This window comes from Lissotriton vulgaris, chromosome 3_1 (assembly GCF_964263255.1).
Source record: "Lissotriton vulgaris chromosome 3_1, aLisVul1.2, whole genome shotgun sequence".
Classification (NCBI taxonomy): domain Eukaryota; kingdom Metazoa; phylum Chordata; class Amphibia; order Caudata; family Salamandridae; genus Lissotriton; species Lissotriton vulgaris.
In genome coordinates, this window is record NC_141689.1 from 871,317,085 (window position 1) to 871,335,317 (window position 18,233).

The 18,233-nt window shown below is 44.2% G+C and overlaps 1 protein-coding gene across 1 annotated transcript in view; it reads right to left on the minus strand.

The window, feature by feature from the left end:
• Window positions 1–18,233, minus strand: part of DAPK1 (death associated protein kinase 1) — a 633,429-nt gene that overhangs the window by 52,490 nt on the left and 562,706 nt on the right. The window contains exons 21-22 of the mRNA XM_086961193.1: window positions 8,860–9,048; window positions 7,212–7,409 (exon numbers count right to left, since the gene is read on the minus strand). Of these exons, the coding sequence (XP_086817319.1) occupies window positions 7,212–7,409; window positions 8,860–9,048 (387 nt within the window). The remainder of the gene's footprint in view (window positions 1–7,211; window positions 7,410–8,859; window positions 9,049–18,233) is intronic.

Sequence of the window (18,233 nt, forward strand, 5' to 3'; positions counted from 1 at the left end):
CAGATCTTTCAGGAACCCCCCCTATTTGCGCATACCAGATCACGCAACCTAGGTGAAATAGTGCGACACAACCCCACCAAACCAGTCTGTTACTCGGGAACCAAACCATGCTTCAACTGTGGGAACTGCAATTCTATCATTCGAGGCAACACAATCAATCATCCAATGAAGGGCAACAAGATCAAGCTCCAAGTTAACGCTACATGCGACACTAGCAATGTTATCTATGCTCTAAAATGCCCGTGTGGTAAACTCTATATCGGGAAGACAGAACGTAAGATTAAGACCAGGCTCATAGAACACAAGTCCAACATTCGTCTGAAAAGCACCAAGTCATCACTAGCAGTACATTTCCATGAAGAGAAGCATAACATTTCTCAACTAAAGTTCACGATATTGGAAACCATTTCAAAACAGGAGGGTAGAGACAATACTAAATTTCTCCTCCAAAGAGAAAATGAATGGATCCAAAAATTGTCGACACAGAAGCCACTTGGGCTTAATGAACGAATTGAACTCTCTTGCTACCTGTAAAGTTGCTCACGGACTGGGGCAGTGATTCCTGAACGATTCAAGGAACACTGGTCATTTGTAATTTTATTTTGATCTCACCTGTTAAATGTTCGTGCACTGTTGATATTTCACAAGTTACTTTTTATCTAGACCTGACAATATCAGAGCTAACTCTGTGTTTTCCCCGCTTACTGTTACTTTACCTACGTTACACTTGACCCCACACCACTGCCGGACCTCCACGTAGTCCACCTTCTTTCAGCCCATGTACCGTAATGTTACTACATTTCCCAAACTGCACCACGCTCCCGATCCCCCTTTGTTCACTAGACTTTTCACACGGTCCCTTAATACTCTCTTGAACACGCCCCCTAACTGTCCCACGTGACGGTGTTCCCTTAAGGTAACGAAACGCGGTTAATGGCGTTCCGCCTGAACCAGCGTTGAAGAAAGGAGGACCTTATTCACCATAACCAGGTCAGTTCGAGCTCTCAACCCCCCTTTGTACCACGCCAGATATATCAATTCCGCAGTACCGTTATCCGGTAACTGACGTGCTCCTACTCATTCTCATTACAGGGTAATCAGCATACCTACTGCACGACGCACGTAAGCAGATGCGCGCAGAGCATGTTTTATTTCTCCCGATCACATGGAACTATTTTGGAATAATAATCGGTGTACCTCATAGTCTTCCCCCACCCCTCTCACTCCCTATGTCAGATTACCCATTACGCAGGCTACAACAACGTGCATGAATGAATTTATTTTTGAATTCTTGATTCAGTTAGACATTTTTTGATTGTAATGTTTTTGTCCACAGTGTCCTTTCCCTGATGAAGGGGTATATGTTAACCCCGAAATGCATTGGATATATAAGGATGGTACTATGTTATGCTGAATTGAAATGAACAACGAAGAATACTAATGATTTACTATAAAGAAACCTATGAATAAAATATCAAACGGAACTTTGCTTTGAAAGTTTTTTTGAAACCTCTATTACTCATAGAGGAACCACAGTGTGCCCATAAGGATGGGACCAGGAACTTCCCTTTGAGACAGTACAGTCGCAAAATAAGTGACTATGTGGCCAGTGTTGCAGAAGAGTCACACAAGTGTCTGCAGCGTAATATGTTTGTGGACCCATGGGGGCACACACCCGTAATGCCTCTGCAGGACTCGAGTAATAAGGCAGCAGCTATCAATATTAGGGTTAGGTGAAGTTTATCACTTAGTTTCCTGATTAATGGCTTTCATGTAGTTTTCGGAGTTTCCTTTTGCCACATCCAAGTATATTTTACCCACAGTTGAACTCGAACATACACAAACACATGCCCCGAATAACAGTACCTTTTTCTAATCATTCCTTCTCTGCACTCGTATTCCCAATTGTGTAGATGGTGTTTTTAAGATCAGAATTTTGCTCGTAAATGCTTACCTTGCGTAATTTTTCCACATGTCATGGGTGTCTCGACACTTGAGGAGGAAAAGTACATTACAGTACATTTATGTCCAACATACTGAAAATCGGGAGTACAAAATCTCACAAGAATTTAAAAGTCCCAATGTTCAAGCACAAGCCCAGTTGAGTATAAATTTATGATCTTCTCATATTTATTGTAATTTTATGGAAAATACACGAGGGTCATGAAAAGAAAAAAAACTTCACAACCCCCAATCAAGAAACATTAATGATACATGCCGTATACAAATGCAGAGTCTAGCCAGAGTTGCAACGGCTTGGTGTGCAATTCTTCTAACCACAAATTAGCAAGCCTTCCATTAGCAAATGGCGCGTTAGAGGGCTGTACAATTAGACTATTTAAAGGAGTTTTCAGTTCAACTTAGGGAAGCTTTTTTTCACCATCTTGGTGTATCTGTTGACTTACTTTGTATATCATACAGTGTTTGCGGTTTAATCTCTCTCAAAATCAAAATCTGGGACCAAATCGTTCTATCCATAATGACATTTTCTTTTGTTGTAAATTTCAGGATGAGGCCAAATTTCTATTGCAGACTTTAAGAAACTATCAAAAAGGCACCACCTCTGCCAACCAATAAGTGCACCTTGGGCTATGTAAAATAATACAACTGGCAGCAGGTCAGACTCAATCAAGGCGGGTCAACCTTGACGGAGGTTACCTACTACCAAAAGGAGGCTGATGGCACTCTGCAGTGCATAGGACTCCTCCACCTTTTATGCTGTTTGTGCAATGAGACCTATATGATGCACCTGGTAATGTGTTATAGATCAGGTTGAGCATTTATAAGGGCATTTCCAGAACATCAAGAAGGGTCAGTGTTGAATGGTAACAATACATTTATAGAATCTTTGTTTATAATACGGTCCTTAGGCATCATCCTATACCTGCCACCAACACATAGCTGGACTACACACTGCAACTGGTAATATAAGAAGAAACAAATGTCATAGTTGGCAATGTAGACCCGCTTCAAATGACACCACCAGTTAACACGCATTCCTTAAGCGGTCCATTCACAAGTCCCATCTTGGCGATCAAGTGATTGTGGCTACCAACTTGCCAAGGTGCCTTCTTCAACTTTTGTGGCCCTGGAGCTGTAACAGGAAGTCAGCCAACTGACTCCTGGAGTTCACCTCTTCTGTCTGAGGCTCGGGGACAACATTTCTTGAGCATAGCACAGGCACAGTCCTCTCTTTGCTAACCCAAGTATCAGCACGTGCAGTACAGTCTTTATTGCAGTCTCCCACTTCTGGGTTAAGGGAACAGCAGGGCAGTCCTCCTTTCGTCCTCTCTCAATTGCAGGTATGATCTGAGGTCTGGGCACCACTTTTATGCCCACAACGTGCCGTCAGGGATGCAGTGACTTCTAGCCAATAAGCTATCAGGTCCTCTCCTGCCTGATGATGAATTCTTGCACTGTGGGGCATTTATCTATCCCAAGGTGCAATGTTCTTCCCACTTCCAAGATTCCAGGACCCTTCTTTCACTGTGTGGAGCTTGGTAGCTCATCCTAGAGGTGTGGCTACCTGAGGGCTACAAGCCAATGGAAAACTGGTTTGCCAACTGTTTATGCCTCCTTGTACCCAACGCTAACCAGTCTACCAGAACAAAAGAGCAGCCCATCTTGTGTGTACCCCATTTGCCATTCAAAGGCAGCTTCCCCTGTAAAGCACGCCGTTTGAGCTCACACCCTGTGTGGCTTCCTGCCAGGGAGAGTCAACACCTCTTCCAAAGGCGGACCTCTATTACGTCCTTCTCTGGGATTCATTCACACCTTTTCCCTGGACGGCAGAAGGTTATCTTGAGGCCCGCATCTGCAAATAGCCACTGGAAAACTTGGGCACCAGAGTTGTAACTTCCCAAAGTTGTCTTTCACTCAAAAGCTACATTAAATTCGACTTGGGAATGAAAGTGGGTTTAATGTAATAATTATTTTGATACCTCGAAGTATCGAAAAACAATGAAGAGATGGCAGCACATCACAGGGAGCACAGACTTAAAACATGAATGCGTCTTTCACATGCAAAAACACACAAGATGTAGGACCTAAAGATTGAAGGAGAGGAATAAAGCCAGAGAGGTTTTGAAGAAAGGAATTCATTGAAATAGGAAAAGGGGGTGGCATGCTCAACCGAAGGTTTCTGAAAAAATATGAGCAAATTCTAAATGCAAGACTTCAAAATGGCACACGGGTCTATTCCCCGTTTACTTTCAATCCTTGTAAGAGGGCATCGTGTTTGTACTGACTGAAGCCCTAACTCTTGCTCCCAACCACATTCCAGTGGGTGTCTATGTCCCTGCAATGCACGTGGCCCGGCAGGTGAGATACCACATAGTGCAACTAGCTGAGCGAGGTGAATTGTAGCCATCCATCTAACCTGCGGGTAAATCAACTAAGCAGGTACATTGGGGCATCCCTAGCCTGCCTGGATTCGGGCACAAACACATACTGCCCAGCGGGAGCATTGCCTTATATGCATGTGTCAACCAACAGACTGCAATGCAACCAAACCAGAACCTACTGAGCAGGAAAAATGGGGGATTTTTCTCAAAAACAGAAATAAATGTATGCATCAGGCCATAGGGCCTAGAGCGGTGAATCCACAACCTCGTATATTTTACTGCTACATGGACCCTTGAAGAGCATGCTCAAGTGCCATTGGTGAGGGGTGGGTTATAAAGCCAACAAGAAGCAGACACTACAGCACATACACTCCAAACCGACTGAAACGAAGTGCATGGCACGCCTGCTCCTTTGAGGAACAATTCCCAAGCTGATGACTGAGAACATACTGCCGCGAGATCACTGCTGCTAAGGTCACGTCCTCTGTCAGTTGCACCTCTTCGAGCGTTAGCCAGGGAAGGTGTTCCTGCTGCCAGCGCGCGCCAACAGCGTGGCTTCCGTTGCGCAGTCACAAAACGGCGTCAGAAACTTTCTAGTTGATCAGATAACCGTCCGAGTACAAGAAAGCCACGCGCCACGTGTCTGAACTTGAAGCAACAAGGTAAACAGCACTCACAACACCTGTGTGACCACAAGCAGTGTACCTTTTCAAGGATAGAGAAACCCTACACTCCCGCTTGGGGCTTTTAGAACGTTTTATAAAGCGTATGGTTACCAAAGAGGCGTCCTGACGCTTTAGCAGCAGGACAGGGCCAGACTGCACCCATAGGTAAATGTGTCCTCATTGCGAGGGGAGAGAGCAAACAAAATGACGTTTTCATTGGGAGGACGGAGTCAAAATAGTAAGCACTGGCATTTCTTACAAATACATTTATAATTTAAACCATAATAATGTGCTCAATTTTAGACAGTAAACACGTTTAAAAAAAATGTTTTTTAAATGACATTAACGTACAGCACAGGCTGTAAAAAGAAAAAAGTCACATGCTAATTAACTGAAAGAGGCAACGGATATGCATTTTTACTATGAAAATGCATGGAAAGTGTAAATGCTCTCATTGCATCGTTTGCTATAGGTTTAACAGCAGGGGAGGGAACGGAGACAGAACATTGCATAGTTTTCCAGAAAATTTGCGAAAATAAAGTAAAAAATGTGGTTTAAGTGAATGAGTGATAAATTTATTTCTTAAGTGAGTTATGGTCTGACTGGGAACCAAAGTCAGCCTTGGTAGAAATGTTTAAAACAACCCTACGCTGCAGGAGGCAAAGGGTGGCATAGGGCTTTTATGAATGAGTCATAACAGACAATCCTGCTGTGCTAGTAGCCGATGTTTAATTTGTAATAGAATGAGTGGCGGTGCCCAAAGCTCTGCTCAGAAGCCTCTGGCCGGTACCTTTAAATGTCAGCACGCTGAATACCAGGGCTGGTTAGCTTTGAATCCGCCTCATGCCTCTTTACTCCACTGCCAAACACTCCCTACCTCTTTATTTCTCTCTTGAAGATTCCTCCTTTCTCCCTATGTGCCATTTTTTGCCATATTCCTCTTCCTCCGTCTCTCCCCTATGTGTGTTTTCCCTCTCTTGCTCTCAGAAAATCTCTGAGGCGGAAAAATAAGTGCTGGACCCCAAAAATAAGTGCAAGTGGCCCCACCGGCTCAGATCAAGCTATCTAGCCTGCTTAACCAAGAAAAGAACACACACACACACACACACACACAAAACCCAGGCATTCCAGCCCCACCCCTGAAGTGGGATTAGAGAGCACGCCCTCTTCTGCCAAGAAATGATGTCCAGAAAATGAATGGTTGATGAGAGGGAGTCTTCTAGGACTGCAGCAACTGTTGTGGTTTATAATTAATTACAACTGTTACACTTCCTGACCAGGTTTTTTTAATTAAAGGGAGACCAGAGAGAAAGTGAAAGCCATCACATCTGTCGCCAAGACAACTGGAGCTAAGACCTACCAAGACAGACTGCGAGAATGCTGAACAGAGGTTGCATGCCCACTGATAGAAGGCGGGACTCATGTTTAACTTCCTGGTGCCCTGAGCGCTCCCATGAAACAGGGCACTGGAGAGCGGGTCACAATGGACAACAGTTATTTTCAGCAAGACTTGAGCAGGGTTTGAAAATGCATAAGTCAATGGAGTTCTAGGAGTGTGGAAGGATGGAATTTGTTATACACATTTCATTTCATAAACTTTATTCGACAATTAAGTCATAAAAGTATACATAAAAAAAATCAGTGGACTATTGCCGAATATCAACTTACATGTTTAAAATCAATCTGATCAATATACAATTCTTTCAGAGGTATATTAGACAGGAGCTCAGAGCTAGAACAAAATCATCATATGTCTGTCGCTATTTGTTTTGAGCAAATTACCAAAGCCCATTTTAAGAACTTAGAAACAGCAACTGTAGGGGTTGGGTCTGTACATAAGATTCTAAGAGGCTCTTTGTGCCTATATATCCCAAGCAATTTACATATAGGCTTGATCCACATCGTTCTGGGGACAGTGTACATGGGACAGAAGAAGAGGAAATGGCTTATAGACTCTTGTTCCTCCCCACACTTTGGACATCTGAATGTTAACACCAGTGGCATACAAAAACCTCAGTGGGGCCCCTGGAAGGTAAGGTGAGGAGCCCACATTTTCCATTCCCTAACTGCCAAGCTGCTTTTGTTTGCAGCTGGCTAGTCCAAGTGGGCCCCCTTTGAAGTGAATGGTGTGGGCCCCCCCTGCACCACATGGACCTCCGTTACGCACCTGGTTAATAAACCATTGTATACCTGCATGACTTACCTATAGGTTCTTCCATTGGAACGAGTGACTTCAGAAAATTGAGCCAAAAGATGACTTGGTTTAACTGCGTCTCATATGGTTCCTCTAGACTGAACACCACAGCGTGAATCGCAGTAGGATCGTTCGCAGCAAAATAATCATAGCAGCAGAAGAAGGCTGGATTGCCAGAGAATTCCCAGACACTGAAATCGCCGATACCTTAAAGATTGAAAGAAAAAAAGGTCAGCTGCATAACGAAGTATTGGAAATGCTTAGGAAAGAGAGGTCTAGACACCTGAAAAGACAGCGCATGCACTCCTTGAAAGTGTCTGCCCTGGGTGAGTCGGTTGATAGTGACATGTGATGTATTGTTAGGGAGCAGTATTACACTTACCATGAACACAATCAATCAATCAATCAAGCAATTTATAAAGCGCGCTAAATACCCGTGAGGGTCCCAAGGCGCTGGGGGGAGGGGGGCTGCAGCTAGTGGTTGAAGAGCCAGGTCTTGAGTAGCCTCCTGAAGGTCTGAGGGTCTTCTGTCTGCCGTAGGTGGAGAGGGAGGGAGTTCCATGTCTTGGTGGCGCTGTAGGAGAAGGACCTGCCTCCGAAGATGGTTCTGTGGATGTGTGGGACGGCGGCCAGGGAGAGGTCGGCGGAGCGGAGTCTCCTCTTGGGTGCGTAGAATGATAGTCGGTTGTTGAGGTATGCCGGGCCGGTGTTGTGGAGTGCCTTGTGTGCGTGGGTCAGGAGCTTGAAGGTGATTCTTCTGTCGATGGGGAGCCAGTGCAGGTTTCTCAGGTGGGGGGTGATGTGGTCTCGGCGGGGGACGGCGAGGATCAGGTGTCCCCCACAAGGCACTCTAGGGACATTCTTCCGCTTGCACAGTGTAATTTCTTGAAGGACTCCTTGCAAGAAATGATGATGTACTTCACTTTATTATTGTTGGGTAGTAAATTCCAGAGTTACGTTGCCTAAGCAGAGAAGTGCCTGTTACCTCTTTCTGACCAAATGGTTTTGGGAATGACAAGTTTATGGAAAATGGGGGGAAATAGGTTAGGATAAGCGATCTTATTGACCTGTGCTGAAACTCCATTATCATCAGCATTTTAAAGTCAGGCACAAGACATTTCATTGTTGCTGTACTGAATGCCAGTGGATAAAATGTATATTGGGAGCTTTCCCGTTTATAGTTTTTAAAATCTGCATCGAGTCATTTGGCTGCTTTCCTTTTTTATACCTAGAATTCAGAGGATTTTTCCTGACTTAGTCTAGTATCGTGTTTATTGGGTTTGGGGGAGCGTTTAACCACAACTACATTTTTGACTCGGTATTAACGTGTGCGTTTATGCTGGTTTGTGGGGACTCAGTCTATGCTTTTAGCTGTTTGTGTTTGACAAGGTAGCCAAAAATGTGGGTGAGGAGGGGCCAGAAGATGTTCCTGGTCAAGTCTTGAAGTTTGGCTCCAGAACAATCTGGGGACTATGCACAGAAAGGATTTAATACTATCTGACCACACTTTAGATGTATTTTTTAATCTTATGCAGTTATGATTATTTGCAAGACTCAAAAATCAAAAAGCCAAGTCTGAAATGAGTATTACTCACGATTTCCTGCCCACCCCAAACATGCCTTTAATCTTCATGCCAAACAGAAAGATCATGTGTACCGTTGAGGTTTGCATTCTGGATGTCGATGGCTTTGGTGGACTGGTCGTCGGCAGAGCAGTGGGAATGGTGGGACGGTGACACGAAGACCTCCAGCACGCCTTTGGTCAAGCCAGGCTCAAACATCATACTCCGACTCCTCACACTGACATTCTCGCAGCCTGGGTACAGATTCGTGTTGCTGACGGAAACTGCAGAAAACAGGAAGAAAAACACAACAAATTAATTGTGTAATGGTGATCAATGTAGCAAAACTCACAGCAACCTAAACCTTGTCTTTTTCATTGCAAAATGCAGTCATATTTATTGGTTTCGTGGTACTGAAATGTACCCATCTGTGAAGGATTTTAAAATGTAATCTGCTGCCCAGATCTCGAAGAGTCATGTGTTTTTTTCCACACCCCAAGCAGGCAGAGAACACCATTAAAAGAGGAGAGACAAAGAACAACACTGTATTGGGCACATATGCCCCAGGGTTTATGATTGTGGTTAGAGGAGATCAAAAGAAAGGAGTAACAAAGGCACTGATACAACTGAAGCCTATCGAAGCAGACATCGTCTTGTGAGACCACCTCAATTTCAAGGTGCCTCCCATGTTTTCTTTTTCAAGTATAAGAGTGAGCAACATGCAGCTGTGCAACAAAGGACAATTTAAGTGTTGTAGTAAATCTGCTGCTGCTAGGTTCCTAGAGGTGCGCGAGCCACTGAAAGCTTGAGCCAGCTTCAAGCCTGAAGCTTGTCCCTGATCCATAAGGAGCAGAGTTGTCATGTGGTTTCTGCCTGCCTCATTCCCTCTACCCAGGATGTGGCCTTAGAGTCAGAGCTGCGGGCTGTAGAACTGGGGAACCAGATTCGAACCTTGGCTGAACACACTGATTCTGGGCAAATCACTTAACCTTCCCAAGCCTCTATACAATGCACGTGACCTTGTGCCATGTAACTAGTGCTGCTGTATAGGGCTTGGCATTCGGCTAGAGTTCTCACTATATTTAGAAACTACAGAAAAATGCACTAAGAGGTAAAAAAAAAAAAATAATGAAAGCCTTAACTTAATGAAAGACACATAAATACCCATTTACTGGCTTACTTGTCGAAAGTGAAACCATAAAACCTGGATAAATCGAGGCTTCCCCAGGTAAATTGTGTGATCTTGGACAAATATATATATATTTTTTTTAAATCCTCATCTGCCCGACACACGTCCCTTAGATGTGGAAGGAACCGACCAAAACATCTCACTGCCTCAAGGAGCAAGGCCCTGGAGATTGAGCCGCTTCAGAAGAAGACAGAGAATTTTATGAGTTGATATGAACAACCATACATCTTATGACGATGTCTCAAAGCAACTTCGTGCCAAAATATTCAGTATATATATGTCGAAATCTGGGCGGACCACCATACTGAACTATTGAGTGAGTGGGTTTAATCATCGGATATTGGGGGGGAAAAAACAAAAAAACAAAAAGGACCTTATTTCCACTCTGTCAAAAGCTTCCAAAATGTGAGATTCTGGACTCTGCATGATCTCTTCAGATCTACCTTTGAGGTTTCATATAATGAGTTTAGCCATGCTGAGTGGGTAGGAGGGGTGGTATCCACCCAATGCATGCATATCTGCCGTCTTGCCAGCAGAATGGCGTAAAACAGAAAGGATCGTGCTGTCCCAGTTATGCTCTGGTCTACACCAAGGATGACAAGTGATACAGATAAGGAGATATCGGATTTGATAATTGAGTCCAAAGTAACTTTAATCTCTGCCCAAAAAGTAGCTAACTGGGGGCAATCCCAGAACATATGGATGTCCGATGCTGAGGGCAGTTGGCATTTGTTACAACATTTCCCCTCTTGAAATTTGGATAGACGTAAGGGAGTGAGATATGCCCGATGTAGAGTGAACAGATGGTTTCGTCTAAGCCAAGCAGGTTTTACCACTTTATATAAAAGGGTAAAAGATTCTATCCAACTGTCCTCTTCTATTGCCGCAATTTCTCTCCTCCATAACTGTTTTGGTAGGTGAAAATCCCCATCTATCTCGTCCTGTATAGACCAATACCAACAAGCCACCTCTTTGCCTCCTAAATGTTTTTCGATTAGCTGTTGTTCTAGAGGACTAGTTCTTCCGATATTAGGGACTTTCCTGATTAATTCTCTGGCCCAACTGCTAATTTGTAAGTATTTGAATCTTGACAATGTCAACAAATATTTTGTTTCACCAAAACTTTTTATTGTTCATTATCACATAGAAAACAATTTCTAATATGGGAGTTCTATATAACTATCACTTTTAATAAGTACTTCTCAGTGCAGTGCTATGTGTCCTATTAATGTCAAAGCTTCCATGTGTTAAATACACTTTTTTGAATTTTGAAGAGACTTTATCACATTTTACGTGACGTTTGTTGTATGATTTACATAGCAAATATTTTCAGGGCTCGGCTCGCGCAAGGATTCTAAGATCCGAGCCAGACCCTGGGTTTGGCTCTGGCTCATCTCTCCTTGTTAATTTGTTTGCTCACACATCTCTATAGGCCTTACTCTGCCTCTGAGAATGCTGGCTATTGGCTGCATACACAATGCTTCACATACCTGCCAACTCACATAGTGCCACCGTGTGTCGCACGATTTCGTCTCCCTTCACCCAGTCACCCGGTGAGGAGCTGAAATCACATGGTGGCAGGGAAAACAAACTGAAACCCACTGTAAACAGTGGGTTTCCAGCTAGTTTCTGGAGGCTGTAAGCAGACGATGACCATTAAAAGTTGTGAAAACACCAAAAGACATTGGCGGCAGCTTCAAGAACACATTGTTCTTTTCGGGGGGGTGGGGGGGGCTCGGTGGGGGGGTTGCCTCTCAGACGGCTTTCGAAGCACGTCCCCCCCCCCCAACACGGTGAAGTTATTTTGTAAGTTAGCAGGTCTACTTTCATCCTTCTATGGTGAATAAATTAAGTACCATAAAGTGAGTAACAAAGGCGTGTGAAATCTCATATTCCCAAACTAAAATGTTGCTAAATTTCCAGAAAGTAAGGTGATATTATGCACAAGATGTGCACTGTGAACTTTGGAGGTATCCTGAGAAAATTCTGAACACAAATGCACACCCTGCGTTGAAAAGTCACTTGAGATGCAACCAAGAGGGTTGGTTTTGAGGTTTAAATATCTCTTGCCACAAATATTCTGCTCAAATTTGTCTCCCAAGAGAAGATTTCTCCTCTAACCAACACTCTGCAGCGAATTACTGTGTGAGTGTGACAGAAAATTGTATAGGCCATATAACACGATACTGGCAACGTACACAACAAAGTGGCAAGAAATCCATGAGCCAAAGTGCACTTCACAAATATGTATAATTAAGGATCATATCTTACCAACACTTCTTTCCCCAAACTGACTCCACATAAATTCAGCAACATAATAACTTCAATGTTATGTACATTGCCCATTCGTCTCTTTACGATCGTAATACATCTCTCTTCAGGTAAAAGCTACAACATTACATACTGTTTGTACCCTACATTCCAAGACTGAACCCTACTAAGAACAAGACGACGACTAAAGGTTGCAAGACGGACCTGCTGGATTCGTGGCAGTGACCTCTCTTTGGGACATGTTTAATCTCTTTTGTATGGCAGCGTAGTGTTAAATGTAACCGTCTACAGGCCCAGTCACTCCCGCCCTTTAGCCTCTCAAAGGTGCCTGGTTCTTCCTATGTTTAACTAAGCATCTTATAGTGAGGGTTTTCGACCTGATGTACAACAGTGTCTCAGACACGATTTGCGATTTCCAAATGGGTCACAAGGGACCTGCCCAGTTGTGGTCGGGTGGGGGTTAAATTAATTAAAAAAAAAAATGTTAAACTTAACTTCGCCTTTTGGTGCCGGACTCCAGCGCCGCGCGTCCTGCTCTCTGCAAACAGGAAGCAGAAGGAGGCAGCCTCCCTCTCTTCCCCTAACTCAATCACAATGCTGCAATGGCAGAGTTTTGATTGTCTAGGACGCGGTCCTTACAGGGATCTACGGGGAGGCCGTTTTCTTCATGCAGGCTGCGCAGCAGCCTACATGAAGAAAACCGAGTGCTATGGCTGGTTTGGTCAGCCCTTGGTGCGACCAAACAGTCATCGCCCAAACCTTTGGGATAGCCACTCCACCCCGACCCGCCCATCTGCCCGCCCCATACCCTTCTCCTGCTTTCTAGCAGTGCGACAAGCCGAAACGTAAAATGGTATTTATACCATTTTGCGTTTCTGCTTCTCGCACTGCGAGACATCAATGGGGCGACGCTCCGACGCCCAGGTGGAGGAGCCGCCCCTTGTCCTGCTCATTAATATTCATGAGGCAGGTCGCAATTTGCGACCCATTGGGTATGGCCAGCACTCACAGGGATGGAGGGCTGCTGGGGTCAGCAGACCACCATGTCAAAGTTGCCAACATATGAAAAAATATTCCGGGGGCACTTTGCACCACAGCTACCAATTACTTGAAAATTTACCACACCCACTCCCCCCCCCCAAACATTGCAATTCTCTCTGAAGTGCATTTGCCGGACTGTCCCGGGATAGTGAATTACCCGGGATAGTCTTCAACTTGCCAAGACTGTTGCTGCAAAAACGGGGTAATTGGCAGCTATGCCATGTCTGACTCTAAAGTAAAGCATTTTTTTTTTAAATAAATGCAGGCCGTTTTCCTCAACTGTAATACATTTCAGAAATTAAAAGATTTCTTTTTATTTTTGCAGCGTGGGCAGTGATCCGTGGGACCACTGCTTGCTCAGAATTTGTTTTAGCGCTCCCCCATACACAAAGGGGGACCCCTTCCAATTTGCAAATGGGTTACCACTAATTTAAAGTTGGTGGTAAGCTGCAAATGTTTTGTGACCACATTCCCGGTTACAAAACATTCACAGGGGTGTGACTCCACGTGTACTTTCTGACTTGGGAACTGAGACACTGGGGTAAGGGTGAAATGTTACAGGCCAGGGCGGGCCTGGAAGCTCGTGCACTTTGAAACCGACTGCCAATGATTGGTGAGAATACCATGGATTGTAAAAATTTAGAGCCTAGTGATCCATGCTTAGCGTTACCAGTCACATGCTTAGAAGCCATGGGGAACAGCAGTAACGGGAGGAAATTTGAAACCTGAAGCCTGTTCGTGGTTATCTACTGCCACCTTCTGGCACAAAGCGACTAATGCAAATTCTGGATCGGTTTCTTTCTTTGCATCGTACTACAATCAAGTTGACGTTCTTAAGTCTCCAAGGCAGTGCCTTTGATCGAGACAGACAGACACATTTCGCATTAATGACAACATCAAAGAATAGATTCAAAGCTTACAGCCAAAACATAAAGACGGCAATGGCGGAAATAGTTTTCACAGCTTTCACTACAAGCCATATGCTTAAATACGCAATTGAGTTTAATTGTATATCGGGTCTGTACAGAAGGAAGGCCAGATCTGAACTGTACGCCAATAACTGGGGGAGCAATGACCCAGCTGACTACTGTATTTTAAACCCCATATTATCATTTTTGACATGGCAATTTAAGTTGTTCAACTGGTTTGCAAGAAAATTACCGCTAGAGCACAATTCTAGGCAGTTCAAGAGTTAATCACTGTAGATTCTCTGTGGTATCACTAAGCAATAGCATATGTTTGCAGTTGAAGAGTCGGGGGATGAAATGCTTGAAATTTCAGGGGAACTTTCAATAAAGAAACATGGAGGTCAGACATCAACAGACGAAAAAGGAGGGATGCAAATAAGCAATCCAGTTTGCCACCTCCATATGTCGGAATTCTTTTGATCAGCGCCCCACGATTTCCTGGACAGACAGCAGCCCAAATTCCTTCATAAAATAATGGTAGATCTCTAAAAAATTGCTCTGGTATTTGCATGCTAAGCAACATCAAAAATAGCAAATTTCCATTCCTTATACTAAAGGCATACTTTAGGTCTACATATACACAAAATACTTGTGAGTTGCTTGTTTTTCATAAGGCAAAGGCAATCAAGTTTGAGAGTGCAAATGTATTTAAACATCTCACCTCAAACAGCACATGCGCCGTCTTTTGCAAGATACTTTGTTCCCTTACAGTCCGCTTAGAACATACCCCTTACTTACCATTGCTTGTCTCTTTGCTGCTCTCATTTGCTTGCTGCTAATTTGTCAACTTTCGTAGGCTTTCCTTCCTCTTCTTGTATTTGTCCCTCCCCTGGAGCAGGATGCAGTACTGTGCCCTTCCGCTGCTTGCTTTTTCTGCTGCAGCTTTATTTTCTTTTTAAGTACTCTACAAGAATGCGTGTGTTTTCCAGCTGTCTCCCTCCTGTACTTAAGCATTCCTCCCTAATTCTCTTCCCCCACCCTCCATTGTCCATGTGCTTGCCCATCACCACCTGCCCAACCTCCTTTTTCCGTGTGCTTGACTCAGCCCAACCCGCCTACCCTTCGTTGTCCCTGTGCTTCCTCCACCCACCCTTTGCTGTCTGTTTCCCCCACCCCTCCAGGCCACCCTTCATTGTCTGTGTGCTTCAGCCAGCAGCCTGATGTGAATGGCAATTGCTAATCCGCTCCTTAAAAACTCTGGTAGAAAAAAAAAGGACATTTGAGGTGAACATATAAAAGAGCTGCTCTCCACCTAAGTCTTGGGAACTACCCAGTGTTCCACCCTCCCAGAACCTATAAAGGCCCCAGGGGAGCCCATCCCTGGGGCTAAAATTGCTGTAAATTGAAAGGGGGGCCGCCTGGCCCCCTCCCGGAGCCATTAATGGCCCTTAGACCCCACCCCCCGGGCAGACTCACATTCTATGTACCAGGGAGCCCAACCCCAGACAATAGCAGTTTCCCTCTCCTGGCAAGCCAGAGTAAACACTAAGTCTGCTCCCAGCCAGCTGGAGATCTGAAAATGCTCCCGCCGGCTGGAGGCACACTTTTGATCTGTATCTCTCCCCGCACAGATGCAGGCAAGGAAACAGATCAAAATATTGCTCCTGCCTAGAAGGAGCAGCATTAGTAGCCGCTCCCTCCGGGCATGAGCAATGCTGGCTCTTGCTGCATGCTGGGAGGTCCTGGGGCTCCCACCGCAAGCATCTTGTGGGTGCACTGGGTGGGCACCCAGACGCCCACATTCAGTAGAGCATGTTCCTGGGGGATGGAGTCCCAGGAGCTGATTACAGCTCGGGGAGGGGGGCCACGCATCCCCCTCCCTATTTTGAAAAATGTCAGCCCTGGGGATGGGGTGCCGGGTCTAAAAAGGCTCAGTGAGAGGGGCCATGTGCCCCCCCTCCCCATTTAATTAAATTAAACGGCTCTAGAGGGATCGGGTCCCCGTGGCCTAATAAGGCTCTGGTTAGTGGGCCATGCAGTCCCCCTTCCCTTTAACATAAGTAGTTGCTTTGGGGAATGAGGTGCACAGGGCCTATTAAGGCCCAGGAATAGGTGGGCAAGGACCCCCTCCTCTTTCAAGAAAAGAAAAAAGGCTCCGGGAGATGCTGTCCCCAGGGCCTAATAAGGCTCGGGGAGAAGGGACACACGGCCACCTCCCCATTAATTTTAAAAATAAAAAAGGCTCTTGGTTACGGGATCCCCAGGGCCTAATAAGGCTCGGGAGGGGGGCAACGTGGCCCCCCTCTGCTTTAATAATAAAAACAAAATAATGAAACAGCCCTGGGGGATGAGGTATTCAGGGCTTAATAAAGCTCGTGGTAGCAAGGCACATGGACCCTTCCCTTTTAAAAAACACAAGGTCCTGTGGCCACCCCCTACCACACATGGACAAAGGCAGTGCGTGGCGGGGGGTTGTCTTTACGTATGATAATAAAATATTACTTTACATTAAAAAAAACTAGAAATTCAATGGAAAAAAACAAAGGTTAAAGTAATGCTATAGTTAGAATAATATGCCAGTGACATTAATGGTTTGAACTAAAAAAACACAGAAATCAACCAGTTATAGTTAGCAGAGCTAAACAGAACTTGCGCCCTTGCCATGCACTGCTTATGACCTCACATAATACATTACTCAAGACATGTTCTATGACGTAATTTATGACATGACTGTTGACATCTCAATTGACATAACTAATGACATAATTGATGACATCACTGATGACAACATTTATGAGATTATCCGAGCTTCTTTTGTACGCATTGCTCTATAGACTCGTATCGCATCAGAGCTATGAAAGTAAGTCCAAAATAGCTCAGAATAATATGAAGCATCATTACTGCTATCATACATAGAACACTCATAGGTAAATCATGCTTGTGTTATCTGCAACATTGACCCTATACCATACACTTCATTGGTAGCAGAGATCCTTTTTATGCCTCGAAAAATCTATTCCCCACTACTAAAAAATGTTATCAGGCCGAGGTATTTTTAGCACCTACTAGTCCCATCTGGCAGCAAACTAAGGCTGGAAAGGAACAGGTGTTCTGTTCATTCAGAAAGTGAACGAGTAGGAAAGATGCCATTAAATCTTGTTTTTATCGCAAATTGGGAATGCAATTTCAAGGGAGTCAGGGTGTCAAAGGGACACCCTGTTGCACCCCTGAAATCTGCATATAAGTACATCTTGCACACACATATGCCCCAAGGGCACATGTGTGTGTAAAATGCAACTTTTAAAAATGCACTTTAGTGCATTTTTCAAAGTTTTTGCAAATTACCATAAAGTTCAACTTCATGGTAATTTGTGCCCCCTAGTAGCGAAATCGCTACTTCAAAGTGGTTCTTGCATTGCATTTAAGGAATCGCAAAATGAGATTCCTTGAATGCAATCGCAATTTGAGAACTCGCAATTAATTGCGAATTCTCAAATTGTGAGGGCCTTGATGCATCGCCAAAGCTAATTTTGCGATCGCAAACGGACGATTTTTGCGAATCGCACCATTTGCGATCGCAAAAGGCTTTGATGCATGTGCCTTTTAGTATGTAGTACGTAGAATCTTTAGCCTGCTGGAAACTTTTTCTTCTGTACCAAAAACTTGTGTGGAACATAATTAACACACATTGTCAACTGCCACCTGCACACAGAGTTACTCTTCAATTCAAAGCTTTATAACATGTTCAATACCTCCACACACCTATGGAGCATTAGGAGCACATGCATTTTGTAAGCACTTATACCGGTTCACTAGATACAGGCTGTATAAAATTAGGTAGATAAGTAATATGGTAGTTACACACCACTTTATAAACTATAACACAAACTACACACTCGTTGGATGATGTCATCAATTATGTCATTTGAGATGTCATCAAAGATGTCTTAGAACATGTCATGAGTGATGTAATATGTGAGGTCATAAGCAGTGCATGGTGGGGCACGATATATTTTGTTCTGCAAATTTTAACTGTTGAACTTCTGTGCTTTTCTTTTTT